The 20,067-nt window shown below is 41.8% G+C and overlaps 1 protein-coding gene across 1 annotated transcript; it reads left to right on the forward strand.

Annotated features, from left to right (window-relative positions):
- The first annotated feature begins 16,113 nt into the window (after positions 1-16,113).
- Positions 16,114-17,664, forward strand: GCNT3 (glucosaminyl (N-acetyl) transferase 3, mucin type). Its single transcript, XM_036737237.1, is given in 3 exon segments — positions 16,114-16,228; positions 16,231-16,279; positions 16,281-17,664. Coding segments are annotated over 3 exon segments (1,548 nt in total).
- The last annotated feature ends 2,403 nt before the right edge of the window (positions 17,665-20,067 follow it).

Genomic DNA, 20,067 nt, shown 5'->3' on the forward strand with positions numbered 1-20,067 from the left:
GATACTTCCTCTCTGTCACTTCTCAGTTCCTTTTCATGTGTTGTCTTTCCCCATTAGAATGTAAGCCCTCTGAGGGGTTGGAACTGTATTTATTTTTCCTTGTATTTATATTTCCAGTGCTTATGACAATACCCAGCACATAGTAAACACTTAGTAAACTCTCTCTCTCTCACTCTGTCCTCTGTGTGTGTGTGTGTGTGTCTCTGTGTCTCTGTCTCTGTCTCCCTCTGTCTCTCTCTGTCTCTCCCTCTCTCTCTGTCTGTTTCTCTCTCCCTCTCTCCCTCTCCCTCCCTCCCTCTCTCTCTCCCTCCCTCTCTCTCTCTCTCTCTCTGCTAGACAGGCCTCTCTCCCTACCTGAAGGCTTATGGCACTGCTAGCTTGATCATAACCAGTCAAGAAAGAGGGCATGGATCCCCCAGGTGTACCTGGATACACCCTGCTGCCTCTTTGTAAGAAATCTCAATTCTGTCTCAGCTCCTCTTCTTCACATGGTAGGCAGACCAGAAACAACACCTTCACATGCCTTGTGGTCCACGTAGGTACTATACTGGGGTCAGAGCATGTTCAATATGCTCATAAGGACTGAGTGCTCGCTGGCTGATACTAGCCCCCATTATATTCATTTTCCCTTCCAGTGACTTCACTCTCTGCTCTGGAATGGGTACCAAGAATAGGCACAATAAAGAAGATGACTGGGTAGAGAAGGAATGGAAGGGTGAAACGACCACACCCCCATCTTCCTCCAATTGTCTTCACAGCAAGACAATACATTAATAGAGCACATACAGCACGGGGGCATGTGGGGCTTCTTAAAAGAAGTGGCCCTTGAACTAACCTTGAAAAGAGTCAGGGATTTTTTCACATTGGAGAAGACTGCCTGGGATGTCTACACAGGGCACTTGTGATAAGCCTTTCTTTGCTCTGTTTTTTTTCCCCCTACTCCTTTCCACTTGGAAAAGGACCTTCAGAACCTGACTCCAAAACTTACCCTGTTCCTGGGAAAATTAAACTACTTATAATGTCCTCAATCTCTGAGAATATAATCCACTCACCTTTAGAACTCCAGCCCTAGGGCTGAGCCATTTTGATTAGTGACTAAACATGCACAAATTTACCTAGTCCACTATATATCAAGATGGCTACAGATCAGATGATCGTGCCTTGTTGTTCAGTTGTTTCAGTCATATCCTACTCTTCTAGACCCTAGTTGGGGTTTTCTTGGCAGAGACACTGGAACGATTTACCATTTCCTTCTCCAGCTCATTTTTCAGATGAGAAACTGAGGCAAACAGGGTTAAGTTACTTGCCCAGGATCACTCAGCTAGTGTGTGTCTGAGGCCAGATTTGAACTCAGGAAGATGAGTCTTCTTGACTTCAAGCCCAATACTCTATCTACTCTACCACCCAGCTGCCCCACATCCCATTCAACCATCTACCAAGGCCATGCCCTCTGCCTTGATGACTCATGTGATACCTCCCCCCCTCCCTCAAACACACACACACACACACACACACACACACACATTTTCTATCTCTTTCTTCAGGTACTGACAGCAAACAAACACTACCATTGCTGACTACCCTTTATATCAATTATGATTCCTTAGACCAAAGCTCCCTTCCTTAGCCACCCCTCTCCCATATGTGTTGTCTCTTCTATTAGAATATAATGAGGGGTAGACAGTCTTACTTTGGTATTCATATCCCTTGCACCTTAGTAGGTACAAAGTAAACCCTTAATACATGTTTTGTTTTGTTTTTACTAATTCACTGATAAGCCAGTGCTGTCCAAAAGCAACAGGATTTCATTCAGCCTCACATCTACTGGATGGAATAGAACAATCACTCTTTCACCTACTCTCCATGGCTGGTTTTCCCTTATCATAATGACAACAGTGTACAAGAACTGCCATGAGGTGAAAGGGCATTGTCCCTGAATGGTCCAGGCCATATGCCACTATGACTTCGGAGAAGGAACAGATCTCTTCAGGAGAGAACTATAAAGGAAAGTACAGAATCCCCATCCCTATTTTATAGGTACCTGTGACCAAGGACAAGGAATCCTGTGAAGAAAGAAGGGTATAGCCCAAGTTATGATGTCAAAGTATAATCAGAATGCTGCTCCGAGATCCAGCCAGGGTTAACTGGATGTAAAGGAATCTAGAAGGCTCAGCAGGAGTTATGAAATGGAAGTCAAAGCTGGTCTTTTGGGGCAGGGCAGGGGTGAAGTGAGGGTGGGGGGAGTTGTTACCCAAAGCCAGGTGGAAAGGACCACACAGAGTGGGTCAGGTTATACTATGCAGGAAACAGTAGATAACAGTTTGTCTCATACAAAATCTCTGGTAAAAAATATTGTCCTGACCCATATAGGGCGTTGGACTCAGGAAAGAAACCAAAACATGTATTTTTTGGTATATGGCCAATTTGGGGGTTTGTTTTGTTTGTCTATGCATATGGGTTTTACGGGTCTCCTTTTTCTTTTTCTTTGCAATGAGAATACAATTGGTGGAGGCAGGAAGGAGGGAAAACATATCCTTGTGAACTGAAAGAAATAAAACTTAATTACAATTTTAAAAAAGAAAATAGCATCCTATTTTAAGGGTAACATGCCTATCCATGCTCCCCTGCCCCACTCCCCAATTCACATGTTGCTGTGGACCCTGGGCATCATCCTTCAGTTTAATTCAGTAAGCACTTACTATGTGCCAGACACTGTTCTAAGCACTGGAAACACAAAGAAATGCAAAGACCCAAGTACCAACAAGTACGTACTATGTACCAGTCCCTCAAGAAGCTTAGATTCTATTGGGTGGAGAAGGGCAATACATACAGAGATAAGTAAATAGGAGGGATTTGGGGATATCAAGAAAGGCCTCATAGGAGGCAGCCTTTTAGCTAAACCTAGATGGGAACTCAGGATTTTAAGAGGTGGGAGTCACCCAAAGGGCTCAGCAAGAGTCAACCAGTGGAAGTCTCAGCAGCAATCTGAAGCCAGAAGAAGCAGAAGAAGCTATGGAGCCTTCTTAGAACTTGGGATCATAGCTTGGCGGGGAGAATATCATTGGTGAGAAGGCCTCAACCAAGTGTGAAGCATGCATACTATGTCCACGGGTTCCCATGTTCTCTCCTTAGCCCCCTATCCCTACCACTCTACTAGGCACTGGAGGTAGCCTTACCATCTCTATATGTGCCAGACCTTAAGCCTTGTATTATTCTCATCAAACTGTGATTGGCAGGAGTGGCTGAGTATTTCCTGACTCTAGGTAGTCCTGTTGCAAAAAAAAAAAAAAAAAAAAGACTTGGCCCAGGCACATACCTGGGTAGGTGGATATCTTGGCAGACATTGAATTGTACATATAAGGTACAAAATAAAAATAAAAAATAAAAAAAAACCCAAACCTGGGAGTGACTTCTAATGAAACACTGAATACATAGATCTACATGCTGAATTACTTATGAGGGTCTGGGTATATTAATAAGAGGGATGAAGTTTATCATTGCTTGAGCTTGCTGAATGCAACTTCTACTGCAATTGTTCAATGCCTTGAGATATTTGAATAGGTTACCAGTATGGAAAATTCAGGGATGAAGTGACAGTACTATCCTTTGGGCAGCTAGGTGATACAATGAATAGAATGCTGTGCCTGGAGTCAGTAAGAATCATCTTCCTGAGTTCAAATCTAACCTCAGATACTTACTAGCTTCTGTGACCCTGGGTAAGTCATTTATCCCTGTTTGCCTCAGTTTTCCCATCTGTAAAACGAGCTGGAGAAGGAAATGGCAAACCATTCCAGTATCTCTGCCAAGAAAACCACAAACAGGGTCACAAATTGTTGGACATAACCAAAGAACAACAACAGTTTCCTTTAAGTTCAAGAAATCATTTCAGTCTTTTCACTAATATGGGGTCCCCCACGCAGGTTCCCTATTGACCTATTATTATGTGTTCCAGAAATTCCATTTCCTCTTCCCCAAATTGACATTTCTCCAATATGGCAAATAGATGTTGTTGATTCAGAAAGCTAGTGAAGAACTAATTCAATGTGCTATGCAGGGTCCGAGGAATAGATGACAATATCATGATAAATCATCCCCCTCAATCTAGCAGGTCTTGAAGTATGAAGTTAGTTAACTTCTGAAAATCCACAGAGGCATCGCACAAATCCACTGGCATAACTGGATAGCCATGGAAGTCAGGCTGGGTTTGGAAGCTTCATCTCCATTTTTTTACCTTTCATTTCTGGGAACAGATTGTATGCTACCTGGAAGTTCAATTCAATGAATAAAACTAACCCTGCCAGAAAATCTATCAGCTCAGGTATCAAGAATAGGATATCCTAGATGGTAATCTTAATGGCAGCATGTTTAGAACAATAGATATTGGTTCAGTGTATGGTTCCTGCGTTGTGTCTCTCAGACTCAGGGCAATATGCCATGACAAGGTGAATCATTACCTGGAAATCCACGGATAGTTTAGACCAGAAGTGTGAGATAAACTAGAGATCCAAATTAGAGCTGACATGGGAAGAAAGACCACAAAGCCAGAAAATTGTCTTCAAAACAAGAAGACTGACTCAGCAGTGGTAGGCAATCCAGCTAGGAAGAGGGAGTGCCACTGTGTCTGCTACAGACCTGGTGGCACTGTATTTCTAAAACAAGGGAAAGTCTATGTTAGAATCCAGTTACCACCATCTAGGGACAGAGGGAATCAGCAGAGGTTTCAATAAGCCTATCAATTGTCCTATAGGGTCCTTGACCCAAGCATATAGATCGAAAGATTAGACATAATGGCATATGTCATTTCATAGCCCTGGTCACCATAATGATCATGTGTAAAGTCGGTAATTTTTTGAAAAGGATATTTCAAAATTAATGTGTTCGTTCTAGCACCTGGCTGCTTATGTGTTCCTTTCTGAAGTTCCTTTTGTTCTTTTCTCTGTATTTTATCAATGCTCTTTTCTTTCTTTTCTTCCTTTTGGGGGAGGATCAGTATTATAATCTCATCCCTAGAATCTCCATCTTCTTGAGATGGCATTTCTCCAATTTGGTAACGAGCTGGTGCTGGCAAAGGTATGGGAGGGTAGCTTGGGCTGGTTGTGTATGTGCTCTCCTGGGACACAATCTCAGAGTTTTGTCAGTCAACAAATATTCATTGCTAGGGGCAGCTAGGTGATGCAGTGGATAGAGTATCTGGCCTGGAGTCAGGAAGACTCACCTTCATGACTTCAAATCTGACCGCAGACAATTACTAGCTGTGTGACCCCGGGCAAATCATTTAACCCTGTTTGCCTCGGTTCCTCATCTGTAAAATGAGCTGCAGAAGGAAATGGCAAACCACTCCAGTAACTTTGCCAAGAAAAAGCTGGGATCACAAAAAATTGGATATGACTGATATAACTGAACAACAAAAGTATTCATTAAGCAGCTACCAGGTTCCTGCTCTCAAAGGAACTTCCAAGGTCAGCTAGCACATCCCTCTCATTTATAAACAAAACAGCTGAAGCCCGGATTTGCTTAAGGTCACACAGAAACTAAGTAGATCTAATGTCAAGCCTTCTGACTCCAAATCCAGTAGTCGGTTTATTGTGCTACAGTTCCCAGGATTAGATAAGGATATCATCCAAGTAAACTGCCACTCTTTGGTCCAGTAGGTCTCAAAATAATAAATTTGTGAACCCGTGAAAGATAATAAATAAACAAATAAGCAAATAAATGAAAAATAAACAAACCAAAAGGCATATCTTGTTATTTATAAGGCTATACTATGTCTAGAAGGCCATCTTCCATTTTTTCATTTTTTTTCCCTTTTCATATCCAGGCTATGTTCCTAGTGATCTATTTTAGTGAATATTGTCCCTACCAACATTTTATGTCTAGTATGATGCTTAGAGTCTGGGGTTCAAACAATCCATTTAGTAAAAATATATTCAAATATACACAGGTAAAGGCAGCTCAGGAAGACAAGAGCTGTAAGTAAGAATGTTTCAAAAATATTTATTAAGAATATTCTCGGGGCAGGTAGGTGGCACAGTGAGTAGAGCACTGGCTTTGGAGTCAGAAGGACCTACATTCAAATCCGGCCTCTGATACTTGACATTTATTAGCTGTGTGACCTTGGGCAAGTCACTTAACTCCAACTGCCTTGCCTTCCCCCCTCCAAAAAAAAAAATAAAAAGAATATTCTTTAGTTTCAGGTCCCCCATCAAAGCCCTAAAATTCACTTTTATATTCTTATTCAAAAGAGTACCTACAGGTGGGGCCCAGATCAGTTCACCTAGGGGTAAATCCTGAATGCCCCACATCTTCACCAATGCTCCTTCGTTCACAATAGTCTTGGGTGTGCAATATGGGAGTGCAGGGGGTTAAATATCAGTTCACTAGTATCCTCAATCACAGTATCACCAGCAACTATCTGGTTTGTCAGGTAAGGTCAGGTAGCAAAGACAAAAGGTAACAGTAGCCAGTAGTCAGGTCTCTCTCTAGCCATGGTTCAGTTGCACCATTCTTTATTTTTGCAAATAGCAGCAGGCTGGAAAGATGTACAGCCAGATAAGCCCTTCCTTTCAATTCTCTTCCAGACTTAACAACGTTCAGTTTGTTCATTGAATCCAATCATTTGTGACCAGAACTGTGGCAAATCCTCTAAGATGCTGCCAACCTGCTGTAATGCTTATGGGATACTGCTAATAGCATAATTCGATAGGTGATATGGAGATAACTTCTCTGCTCTGACTGTCCAAACATGTCCAAATGTGTCCAAACATCCAAACTAGAGAGGGCTCTCTAGCTCAAGTATGGACAACCCTTTCAAAAACTCATCAGCCACAGCAGGAAGTCATCAGTGATTGGAGCTTGGCTTAGGGTCCTTGTCCCCTAGAGATTTCCTGCAATTATGGCTACAACCAAAGATAAGACACATGGTCACAGGTTGGTAGCCCCATCTTCATGGACCAATCCACTGCCAACTGTTTGATCCAATCTTTGCAAGGACTGAGCCACCAAGATAAGGACCTTCCATGCCAAGTCTCAATTTGAAGTCTGGAAAGAACTAACATATTCTACTATAATCCCTTGTCCTTGCCTGAGCTTAAAAAAATAAAAGTAGTGTGTCCAAAATCTCCTTGGTCTGCCAGAGCAAACAATTTTTCACTATTCAATAGGGAGCTATTTCCTGTGAGAAAAGGTTGGCAGGACAGTCCTGGCTAGTGGGATCTTGGGAAGGCTACTTAGGGGTAGGATGTAGGGAGCCCTGTTGGTAGAGAAGGAAGGAAGGAAGGAAGGAAGGAAGGAAGGAAGGAAGGAAGGAAGGAAGGAAGGAAGGAAGGAAGTAAGGAAGGAAAGAAGAAAGGAAGAAAGGAAAGAAGGAAGGAAGGAAGGAAGGAAGGAAGGAAGGAAGGAAGGAAGGAAGGAAGGCCACTGCATTAGGCTAGAAATGCTGTAAAGTCTTTCATTTCCCTCTGTGAAAGAAACTGGGGGACTCACTGTTGCTAGCAGATCGGGTAGTTAAATCCATGCACTTCTAAAGCCAATTGTTTACTTCCTCGCAAGATCAAAAACCAAAATATCTCCCCAGGAGCATTGTCAGTTCTTCAGTGATCTAGTCCATGATATTTAAACCCACGGCCTCTGGGCATTGTCACCAGTAATACTTCAGAGTAAAGCCCAAACCAGATTAAAATGTAATTAGGAAATATTTAACAAAATAAATGAAATACAATAGAACATAGATAACACTATTGTTTTCAAAGTTAATATACAGCTGCTGAGATCCTTTTGCACAGTTCCGTTCCCTCCTCTCCACCACCACCCCTACAAGTTTCCATTTGAGTTTGGCTCCACTGGTCTAGGGCAGCTGTGGCTTTGGTGCCCACTCAGGCTCCTTGAGTCTCCAGCTTTAGCTAGGATTGGCAGTATGGCTAGGAGTTTAACCATTTTCTAAGCCAGAAGATCACCAGGATCCCTTAAGCTTTGGCTCTCAGGATCCCATGGCCTCTGACATAGAAATCTCAAAAGAAAAAAGGGAAGTGCTCCGAAAGAAGCAGCTATTCCTGCCCTCACAGTACAGTTGTCATCATAGTTGTTGTTAATGATATCTTTTATTGATTATTATCATCATCATCATTATCTTTTTTTGGGGGGGAAGGCAGGACAATTGGGGTTAAGTGACTTGCCCAAGGTCACATAGTGAGCATCATCATCTTTTTAACCCTTTTTGTTAAGCTTAGGCAAGGACAAGGGGTTATAGTAGAATATGTCAGTTCTTTCCAGGCTTCAAATTGGGACTTGGCATGGAAGGCTCCTGTTTTGGTGGCTCAGTCTTTGCAAGGGTTGGATTAACCCATTTTTAACCTTTTATAACCTTATAACCACGGTAGGACAACTAGGGCTTTTGTCCAGGGCACCAGAAGTTTGAAGTTGCTAATAGTATTGCTATTTCTTTAAGGAGAAAAACTGATCTTAGCAACTGGTTAACAAAAGTAATCTGTGAAAATAGGAAACTACCGAATGGCATACTTTCTCTCTCAGCAGCTGCAAGCCAGGCAAACTCCTCCCTGGCCAATTCTTGCCCTTCTCTCTCCCCCATTGGTGGTCTCCCCAGCAGCGGTCTCTCAGCAGAGTCTCTCTTCTCCAAAGGGTTGGTGTCCCAAAGTCTCTGTCTCTAACTCATGAGGTGGCTGGGGTCTTTCTACCCACAAAGGTTTATATCCTGGGCACCAAAGTCTCCCCCTATCCCATTCAACTGAATGTCTTGTCAAAGCAGTCACTGTTTATAATGCTCACCCTACTTTCCCGGGCATATCTTGTGGCGCTCATTCCAGGCACCAGAATGGCTCATTATGGCTTTACTTTGATACACAAAGTGCCAGAGAATTAAGAAAGTTTATATTACAGCCTGACTCACAAGACTTTCTTGAGCAACACATATTACACAGGGGAACTCAAGAATCAGGTACCTGAGGGGCAGCTAGGTGGTGCAGTGAGTAGAGCACTGGCCCTGGAGTCAGGAGGACCTGAGTTCAAATCTGGACTCAAGACACTTGACATACTTACTAGCTGTGTGACCTTGAGCAAGTCACTTAACCCCAATTGCCCTGCCTTCCCCCCTCAAAAAAAAAAAAGGAAAAGAAACAGTTATCTGGCAAAGCCCCTCAGGTAGCTGGCCCCTAGGGCTACCACATTCTGCCAGGGAAAGGTCTCTTGCTCACCACACAATCAGCTCTAAAACCAAAGTTTAAAAGCCACTTTAGGGACATCTACCGAAATTTCTGGTTTTATCTACTGATTGTAGGCAGCCACATCGTGTGAATTAGGCAGATGTCCTCCTTACAGCTAAAAGAAGCGACTGCTATCTTCCTGCTCTAGACTCACAGCTGCCTTGACCCTCCGATCATGATAATAGGTTTTTGTTTTGATTTTTATATGTGAAATAAAAATGTCAGTTCCCTGGGTTGACATAGGCTTGTGATTACGGATAATTAAGAGGCTTGGAGGAAGTAAATATGCTTCGGGGAAGAGATGGGTCATACATAGATCAAACTCTGGTATATTGTTGTTGTTCAGTCAGTCTGATTCTTCGTGACCCTAACCTTTTTGGTTTTCTTGGCAAAGATTCTAGAGTTGTTGGCCATTTCCTTCTCTAGTTCATTTGACAAAATGAGGAAACTGAGGACAGGCTCAAGTGACTTTAGTAAGTGTCTGAGGCAGGATCTGAAGTCAAATCTTCTTGACTCCAGACCAAGACATTCTATTCACTGTACCACCTAGTTAGTAAATAGAATGTTGTATTAGTGTCAACAAATCCAGAGGGCAACACAAGAGTCATGAAATAGAGACTGGATCCCAAAGTTAGAAGTCCACACAACACAGGTAGCACTAAAGAGAGACCTGCACAAGGCATTGACTAATGAAGGACAGTTTTTCTCAAAAGAAGTCTCCAGTGGAAAGAGTGTCCTTTACTCACTATCCTGAATGTTCACCACTGGCAAGAAAGCTTCTTGGAGGAGGGAAGACTTGAGTTGTGTCTTGAGGGATAAGTCAGATTTAGAGAGAAAGGGGGCAATTTTCTTCATTTAAAGACAAGGGTTTCTGTTTTCTTTTTCAATGGTTTGGGGGAAAGCCCAGGAAGGAGAAAAAAAATAAATGTTTTTAATTGAAAATAAAAAATTTTTGAATGGATTCATATCATTTATTTTCTTTATTTCTTATATGTCCTTCCATGGCAATTCATATTGAATTGAGGATACGGGTTTATTGAATGTGAAGGGTCACACGGATGCCAAAAGGTTGGGAACTCCCATCATAGAGCATAAAAAATTAGGAAGAAAGAAAAGGTGAAAAAGAGTATTGTTGGCCAACTGAACAAGGATAGTAGTATAAAAAAGGTGAAAAATGGTCTATCTCAGTCTTGTGTGTCTCCAGAGTTGTGAGCTGGGCATAGCCTTTGGACTAAATGGGGAGGGGATCTGAAGAACAGGGAAAGTTTACTGGATTCTCCCTCTCTCAGCCTTGCATTTTTTTGTTCCTTTATATCCCTGTGCTCTGTCATCTCCTAGCCTAGCATCTAACATATTCCAAAACTTCCAGGAGCTGAGCTGGAAAAATAATAATGAAAAAGAAAACAAACAATATGGCGGAACCTTCTGCAGGTTATAATTTTAAGCTAAAGGAAAGTTACTTGGGGGAATGACCCCCACTTAAAAAGCAGCAAATTGCTGAAAGCAACTTGGTATGATAGAAACAGCATATGCCCTAGAGTGGGAGGACTTGGGTTCAAATCCTGCCTCAGATGCTATATGTGACCTTAGGCAAGTCACTTAACTGCTGTGGGTCTCAGGTTTCCTCATCTGTAAAATGGGGATAATATAATAGCACCTACCTTCCAGCGTTGTTGTGGGGATCAAAAGAGATAATAATAATTATAAAGCACTTAGTGGGCAGTTGAGTCTGGAGTCAAGAAGAGCTGAGTTCAAATCCTACCTCAGACACTTACTATCTTTGTGACCCTGGGCAAGTCACTTAACCCTGTTTGCCTCAGTTTCCTCATCTATAAAATGAGCTGGAGAAGGAAATGGCAAAGCACTCCAGTATCTTCGCCAAGAAAACCCCAAGTGGGGTCATGAAGAGTCAGACAACTAAAAAGCACTTGGCACGGTGCCTCTTTGTGCTGTGTATAAGCTATTGTTATGAAGCATTGAAGAGGGTTTGGGGTGAGGGGTGCTCGACACCCCAAAGTACCGACACATCGGGTCCTGCCGAAAGAATTCGACTCAAGCTTTCTCAGCCAAGGGAAAAGATAAAGTTTATTAAAAGTTAGCCAAATAGGCCTGCCCCAAGAGATCCCACCCCTTGCGACGCCTGTAAGGAAGGCGGGCCAGACCAATCTGAGCTAGATTGGATCTGACCACCCTCATGGAGGCAAGATGGAGATTATATACACAAAGATTGTGGGAGGGATTGAAGGGTGGTCTGGGGTGACCAGAGGAGGGGTCTAGGGAGGAGCTTGAAGGGACTGGGATGAGGTCAGACTCCAGGATGGGAAATAGCAGAAGGCTACATGGAAATGACAGACAATAGAGGGCTAGGGTAACAGAGCTAGGGTATAGATATTTTGATCAGGATTAAGGATGGGAAACAGGATTAAGGGTGGGAAACAGCTGGACAATAGAGGGCTGGGCAAGGTAGGCATTTGGGCCTAATGGTTATAGCCTCAGGCCAAGGCCAGATCAAGTGGGAAGATTCAAGGAGAGTTCAAGGGTTCAAGGGGTTCCGAGAGACTGTGCCCTCATCAGCATCTCATAGTATAATGGTGGAGATCACGTAAATGCAAAAGATGCATACAGGAGCAATTAGAGATCCTCTCTAAGATTAAAGCCTTTATGTCCAATCCCTCTTTATTTTATAGATGAAGAATTCCAGGCTGTGCTTAAGAGACTTACCCAAGATCACACCAATACTAAGTAATATAGCTGGGCCTCAGGTCCTCTGATCCCCAATCCAACGCTCTTAACAAACTGCAAGTTCCTTTAGCTTCTCTGTGCCTCAGTTTCCTAACTGGTTAAATTGGGGATAATATTTCAAATGCCTACCTCCTAGGATCACTATGACAGAAAGCTATGGAAAGGCTAGTTGAATACAGTGGACGCTGTGTTTGTGGAATATTTACTTTGTATTGTCACCTTACCTGTGTCCACGTCATTTTTGTCTCTAGTAGAATATAGGTTTCTCACGGGTAGGTTTTGCTTTTGTTTTTTGGTTTTTTAAATTTTATATGATTAGCAGTCTTGCCCAATGAGGCCCTTAAATTCTTGTAATGAACTGAATTAATGGATGGAATGAGTTGACCATCCCTTTGGTACACCCTAAAGCACTAATTAATGATTGTCATTATTATTCCTGGAGGAGGAACAAACACCTGAATTATCTTGATTTGCATTAAGGAAAAAGTACAGCAAACAGGTTAGAGACGGTGGACAGTGTTTATGTTGCCTCCAACCTAAAAGAGGCTGAGTAGGGATTAAGTTAGGGAGAGCTTTTTAAAGAACCTTTTAAAACCTGTCAGAAGGTTTTGGTTTTGGTTTTACTGTTTGTTTGTTTTTGGTCGGAAATGAGGGTAGAGAGTTCAAGCCAGGAAGTCTGAACCAGCTTTCAGACCTCTTTAAAAACCTAAGCACCTTTTCTGAGAGCATGAGTATTTTCCTTCCTGACCCCCCCCCAGACTCCAATCGTTTTCCAGCAGAGAGAGCACATTTCCATTTCCTCCTCCCTACCAGGAACAGTAAAGGACATTGTAACACTCATACCTTGCCAGGGGCCATAAGGATAGGCTTGGAGATCATTTCTCAGACTATTTGAGAGCTTTGACCTTCTAAGAAAACAAAGTAATTACAGTGCTATTCCTCAGGCCCTCATGTCAAGCCCTGACCTCACCAAAACAGAGAGAATTCATTGAAAAAAAAGTGATTTGGTTTGCTTTCCTTGACTTTTCATTTTTCTTACTCTTGGATGTTTGTAAGAAGGTGTTTTGAAAGAGGTTAAGATGTCATTTTAAAAATACAAAATCTAAAAAATTAAAGATTAAAAGGGTGTGTGTGTGTGTGTGTGTGTGTGTGTGTGTGTGTGTGTGTGTAGAAATCATAGTTAAAATCATTGTTGTATTACAGTCTCACCAATGAAATTATGTAACATAGCAAAGTGTAGGATGAAATGGTGAGAATGTTAATGGTCCCATGAAGAAGTGTGCTGCTCACTTCCTAACAGAGATCACTGATTCAAGTTGCAGAAAGAGACATGCATTTTGGAGCATGACTGATATGTGGATTTACTTTGCTTAATTATGCTTTTTTGCTATAAGAACTGTTTTTCCTTTTTTCGATGAGAGAGAGATTGGGGGGTTAGCAGATTGCTCCCCAAAAGAAGAGTAGTTGAAGTACTTTTCTTTTTTTTTTTTTTTAATCAAAAGAAGGAACCAAACTGATAACCTGGGGAGGGGGAGGGGAAAGGCAGGGCAATTGGGATTAAGTGACTTGCCCAATGTCACACAACTAGTGTGTCAAGGGTCTGAGGCCGAATTTGAACTCAGGTCTTTCTGACTCCAGGGCCAGTGCACTACTCACTGAGGCACCTAGCTACCCCTGGATAACTTTTAATAATCAAGTTCCAAAGGAAAGAGTAAATAAAGGACTGTTTCGCAAGAACAGTAAAAACCTACTAGTACAGCATAAGCAACTCAGGAATACATAAGTGGAAAGAGGGTATTTTAAAAGCAGTCAAAACTTTTGCTACAGTGTTTGAAACTCAGTCATGCACAGAAGCATGGACCCAAGAATTCAGTTCTGTTGTAATTATAGTTAGCTTTGGTTTTAATAGGTTTCCCTATTATATATACACTCTGAACCACTAAAATATTTCTGGTACAAGAGTTAATGAACTGAAGTTCATTTCTAATCTGAGATATCCTGCCCCACCCACCCCACCCACCCCTCCCCCCCCAAAAAAATCTAGAAGTTGTCAACTGAGGTTAATTACAGAGTATTCTGATCTCTCAATGAGCTAGTCTTCTACACCCAGAGAATGGCTTTGGTACATGACAATACAAACATTTATTGAAAGTAAAGACTTGACTGGAAGAAATGTATATGATCTGATATAGACTGAAACAAAACCATGCAAACTACACACCTCACTGTAAAAGGAAAGAAAAAAGGAACATAACTAAATTCCATGTGTTCTATAATGGTTAAGTTGAAAAAGAGTTGAAAAAAGTCTAATTATATCTCTTATTTGCAGGGGCAGGGTTATGATGATTGTGGAACACTATACATACTGTCAGATTTTGTTGGCTAGTTTCAGTTAATTGTACAGTGAACCTGGTCCCTCTTTAAAGGAGAGCACAGAGAATGAAGACCATATTTCAGAAAAGATGATAGAAAAGCAAAGGAATAAAAATTGTTTTAATGTAAAATTTTACAACAATCACTTATGATTTGGGAGAGTGGTTGTACTTTCCATTTACCCTGTTGTAGTCATTGTGCTTACTGTTTTGAGTCTGTCTACTTCATTCTGCATCACTACAGAGATCTTTTCCATGCTTGTCTGTATTCATCATATTTATCATTAGTTGAAGCACTTTTCAATAGTCACGGAATAAGAGGAAACAAACAAGACAGCCTTAAAAATGTGTTGAATTTTGTGTGCTTTAAAAAATACTGTATGTAATAGAGATTCATGGTTTCAAATAATCCTTTTTTCCTGGCCTTTGAATATGAAAATGTTTCTCTTTTTTCAGAACTTAAAGTTCAGAACCAAAAAATTAAAATAAAAAAAATGTCAACTACGGTTGACCTACAGAGAGTTCATTCAGGTGCTCTAGGTAGTTAGACATCATTTTGACAAACAACCAGACTGCCCACTATTTGTGGAAAATTATGTAACCAACTCAGAAGAACTTCTTTTCTATATAGCTCCTCCCAACTGCTTGTGAGCGGGAGTGACTAAGACATCTAAGAAACCCTGGGTGATTTGCATAAACTTTCCCAGTGACTGGGGTGGGAGGAGGCCAGGTCGGAAGACAGCTAGAGATCAGTCAAGAATCCTGAGGACTTTTTTACTCTAGAGAGATAGAGGGTTTGAGGACACCTGGGTAAGAAAAAAAAAGGGTGTGGGGGGAGTTCCCATAAGTAAGGTTAGGCTCTTGGGAAGGTGAGTTTATTCTGCCAGGAGTGGTTTTGAGAAACCCCTGGAGACAGCCTAGGAGTAGGTGGGAGCTGAGAAAAAAAGGGAATCATCAGTTTTTTTGTGGGAGGGGTCTGCCGGGTTTGGGTGCTTTCTAACTCTGGGCCACAGTGCCTAGGGTGTGGATGTGTCTCCCTTGAATCGAAATTCTCTTTACCAAACTGACTTGTAAAGAGGAGATTTTCTGTATTATTTTAAGGACCAGAAAGAAAGCAGGAGGATGTTTAGTTTAACATTTCATTGTTACTATTCTAATAAAATTTTGTGACTTCAAAACCTGTCTGTATTTAAGAGGTAAGTTAAATCTTAGGTAGGACGAAATAGCAAACCAGCATACCCATTTTTCCAAATCTTGGCGGGGTGGGAGGGAAGAGGTGCGAGAGGTAAGTGTGACAATCCTAAAAATGGACCTTGGTCCTTAATGCTGAGGGCATCTCTGATCTAAAGGTTATAATTATATTTTTAAATATGGGTGCCTGAGTTTATGACTATAAGTCACATTGCTCAAATGATTGAAAAAAAAAACTGGAGGCAACTGTGTTTGACAGAAAAAGTGTATTTTGTTCCAATGTTTTAAGAATTAGACGTTTAAAGGATATTTTAAATGAGCACTCTGGTTTCTAAAGCTGGGTATAGGAACAAAGGGATAAATTTCCTTGGACTTTGCCCAACTGATTTACCAGGAATTCTAGATTATAGATAAGACAGAACTATGCTATGGAAGAGGGAGGCGGAGAGAAGAGTGGAGAATGAAGGGTGGGGACTTCCTCTTGCTAATTACATTTATACTCCACTAGGTCATACAGGTCTGATATTTCTTTACCTTCTGTCTCCCGAAGTAGATGGAAGTATGATGCCAGGCTCTTACTCTACATGGCATAAATGCTTAGTGACACTTGGAGTACCCAGCCTATACCAAAATCTCTCTTAGATCAACAACATAAGGGGTGTTTGAGGCTTGTTATGAAAATATCTGCCAACAAGAAGAAACTAAAGAAGAAAAGTATCCCTGTCACTGGTTTGGAATGAGATTTGATGCACTGAGCGTGTGATCATCATTTGTGTTTTGAAGAATATTTCTACCTTCTAAAAACTCAGTTTTCTGCCCACTGACTTCATTTTTCCATAATGACTATAATGAAAAAATACCAGTATGTGTGGGCTTTTGGATGTCTCATGCTCTTGGCCACAGGTGTTCTGAAATTGTCTGACACCTGGGAATGTGACTTCAGTGACTTGGGTGTGGAGTCCCTGGACATCTGGAAGGAATCCTGCAAGGATAAGCTCTATCAGGCCCTGAAACTGCCAGCCAAGAACTCCATCAACTGCTCTCTCATCACCAGAGGGAACCCCGATGCTGTGGCCCAGGCACACTTGACCAAATTGGAGAACAATTTAAAAAGGGAGCCTCTGAAGGAGGCTCAATATCTCAACATGACTCGGGACTGTGCTCACTTCAGGGCCAGTCAGAAGTTCATTCAGTTCCCACTGAGCAAGGAGGAGGAGGACTTCCCCATTGCATATTCAATGGTGATTCATGAAAAGATTGAAAACTTTGAGAGACTTCTGCGGGCTCTGTATGCCCCACAGAACATCTACTGCATCCACGTGGATAAGAAGTCTCCAGAAGCCTTCCAGAAGGCCGTCAGAGCCATTAGTTCATGCTTCCCAAATGTCTTTGTGGCCAAAAATCTGGTCCAAGTGGTGTACGCTTCCTGGTCCAGAGTGCAAGCTGATCTGAACTGCATGGAGGAGTTACTCCAGAGTTCTGTGCCCTGGAAATACCTTTTGAATACTTGTGGTACTGATTTTCCCATAAAGACCAATGCTGAGATGGTGAGGTCTCTCAAAGTGCTGAATGGGAAGAATAGTATGGAATCAGAAACACCCACTAATTACAAAAAAGGGCGCTGGAAATATCATTATGAAGTCAAGAATGTCATCTTCAAGACTGAAAACGTAAAGAAGCCCCCGCCCCATGGCTTGCCCATGTTCACAGGGAATGCCTATATTGTGGCTTCCCGAAACTTTATCCAACACCTCTTTAAGAACCCAGATGCTCAACAGTTGATAGAGTGGGTGAAGGACACCTATAGCCCTGATGAACATCTCTGGGCCACTCTCCATAGGATGCCCTGGATGCCTGGCTCTGTACCCTACCATGAAAAGTACCATATATCTGACCTGAATGCTATTGCCCGGTTTGTGAAGTGGCAAGGTTATGATGGTGATATCCAAAAGGGGGCCCCTTATCCCCTCTGCACTGGAATCTACCAGCGGGGTGTTTGTGTGTATGGGGCTGGAGACCTGCACTTTATGCTCCAAAGTCACCATCTGCTAGCCAACAAGTTTGACCCAAAGGTAGATGACAACGCACTCCAATGCCTGGAAGAATATCTTCGGTACAAAGCTATTTATGGGAGGCAGCTCTGAGAAAGAAACTGAGAAAATGAGGTGCCTGAGAAACTCTTTCAAGCATGTAAGGACCCCATTAGCATAGTGTGACATGACATTGGAGAAATGTAACCCTGAACTTTTGTGGCACCCCCAAAGATGAGAGATTTCTTCTTTCAGATCAGCATTTAGACTTAATGGTAAGCAAGACTGGTATCAAGAGGGGATTTCTGCCCCATATGATTGCTGATTTGCTATTTCCTTCTTTATCACCAGTGGGAGTGGGGGGAGAGGGGTATGGTAAAGAAGAGTGGGGGGTAGGAGCTGAATGCAGAGGAGGAAGACCTCCACATAATTTACTTCCTTGTCACTGTCCTCACCCAACTTGTCCCCAGGGGGATGATGTGGAAGAGACATTCCTTGGGTTATCTGACTCACTTTAGGACGGGGTTGGGTCAAACAGAGAATTTGGATGGAGGTTACTGGTTTTGTCAGCTTGGTGTTGTGAAAAGAGTACTAGATTGTTGGAATGCAACAGTCCAGGTTTGAGTCTTGGTTCTAACACTTAGTAGATCTGTAACTGTGTGTAAATGACACCCTCTCTGAGCCCCACATTCTTGAGCTGTTAAGTGAGGATAATAAGCCTTGCGGCACTACCTGCCGCAGAGGGATGTTGTGAGCCAAGTGTTTTGGAAAGTGTCCAACACAATGTAAATGTTAGTCATTTAGGAAGGTGTAATTTAGACTGTGCAAAGACAGCTGTTTTAATAAATCATTCCTTCCCAAATCCCAGGTTAGGGGGTCCTCAGGGAGGAGAAGGGAAAACTAGATCCAAGAAGTGGTAGATAGAAAGAACTCTTCCGTATATTGTTTCACTGTCACATTCTCCCAGAGAAAGCATTCCCTAATCAACTACTCCAGAGCTATCAATCTCAGAAAAGATAAAAGGAGGAATTCCCCTCAAGTTAGATTAGGGCTTTATGGTGCTGTTGGGAAACCATTGAATTTTGGCAGGCTCTTTCCAGCCAGTCCAGGGTGTAGGCACTTTGGGAGAGGTAAAAAGAAAGAAAGCTCACTCTTTGGGAATTGAGGTGTAGGCTTGGCACTTTTCTATGTTTACATGGCCAGATGTGTACATTTACTTCCTCATAAAGAGGAAGGAAGAGAGAGTGTTATAACCTCTCTCCTTGGGGCAGCTCTGCACTGGATTTCTTAATCAGAACATGAAAGTTTGAGATCCAAATTATCTGGTCAGGTCTTTTGAGTTGTAACCTATTTATTTTGGTGGGTGGCTGCGATGCTGCTCAATGTCTGCTAAATTGCCTTTCTCCTGTGGAGACCATAGTGTACAGATATTTATTTTTTTGAAGTCACCCAGAGAAGTAATTTATTATTTTTTTTCCTGAAGCTTTAGATGACTAACGATGTATTAAGTCCAAATCCTTCCTTAGGCACTTATTAGCTTTCTTGTTGGGCAAATCAATTAATATTGTCTGTCTCAGTTTTCCTCTCCTGAAATTCAAGGTGAAAACAATGGCTCCTACCCCACAGGGTTGTTGTGGGGATCAAAAGGGATAATAAATGTAAATCACTTATAAATTTTAAAGTACAATATACATATTAGTTATTATCATTGCTACTGGTAATAGCCAGGCATTTGGAGGATAATATTAATGTTGTAACATGTAAAATGTATGCTGTCTTTTGTGTATGGGTATGTGCCTTTTCCTATAGTGTCAATTTTTCTAAAAAGTTGTATTTTTCATAATGAATACCATTCACCTTTATTAATGTCACAATTATGGAGGTATTTTTATTTTCGCTTTGAAATGATTTTCCACTGGTAGTGACTCCCACCACCTTAGCTTTCAGTTCCTCTACTTTCCCATTCATGTATTCTCTAACCCTGCCCCTCATTCCTTCCCCCCCACCTCCTGTCAAGTGTTAGTTATACAGTGAATATTACCTATTGAAAATAACCGTGCAATGAATCCTTTTGTAATATGTATCATTGCATTAAGTCCCCTCTTCTCTAATTCCCCCAACCCAATTTATCTGTTTGTAATATTAGGAAAGAGGGGACAGCTGGCTTTGGAGTCAGGAAGACCTGATTTGAAGTTCTATTTTTGACACATACTGACTGTGTGACCTGGTTAAGTCATATAATTTCTCTGGGTCCCAAGTAGTTCATTAGACTACAAACTGCAGAGGACAAATTAGGTAGAGGGAGTTTCCATGCTGGAACTTCCCTATATCAGTGAAATCAAAGGTCTAGTAAAATAAATAAATGAATGAATGAACAAATAAGAGTTCATAACGAGTATTTTAAGCTGGGGCTCACCAGGGCAAAGATGACATCTGTCCCAGCAGAGTGGTCATGGACTTCAACAAGAATATGGATTCCAACATGGCATACTACCAGACCTAAAGTCAGGAAGACCT

This window comes from Trichosurus vulpecula, chromosome 8 (genome assembly GCF_011100635.1).
Source record: "Trichosurus vulpecula isolate mTriVul1 chromosome 8, mTriVul1.pri, whole genome shotgun sequence".
Classification (NCBI taxonomy): domain Eukaryota; kingdom Metazoa; phylum Chordata; class Mammalia; order Diprotodontia; family Phalangeridae; genus Trichosurus; species Trichosurus vulpecula.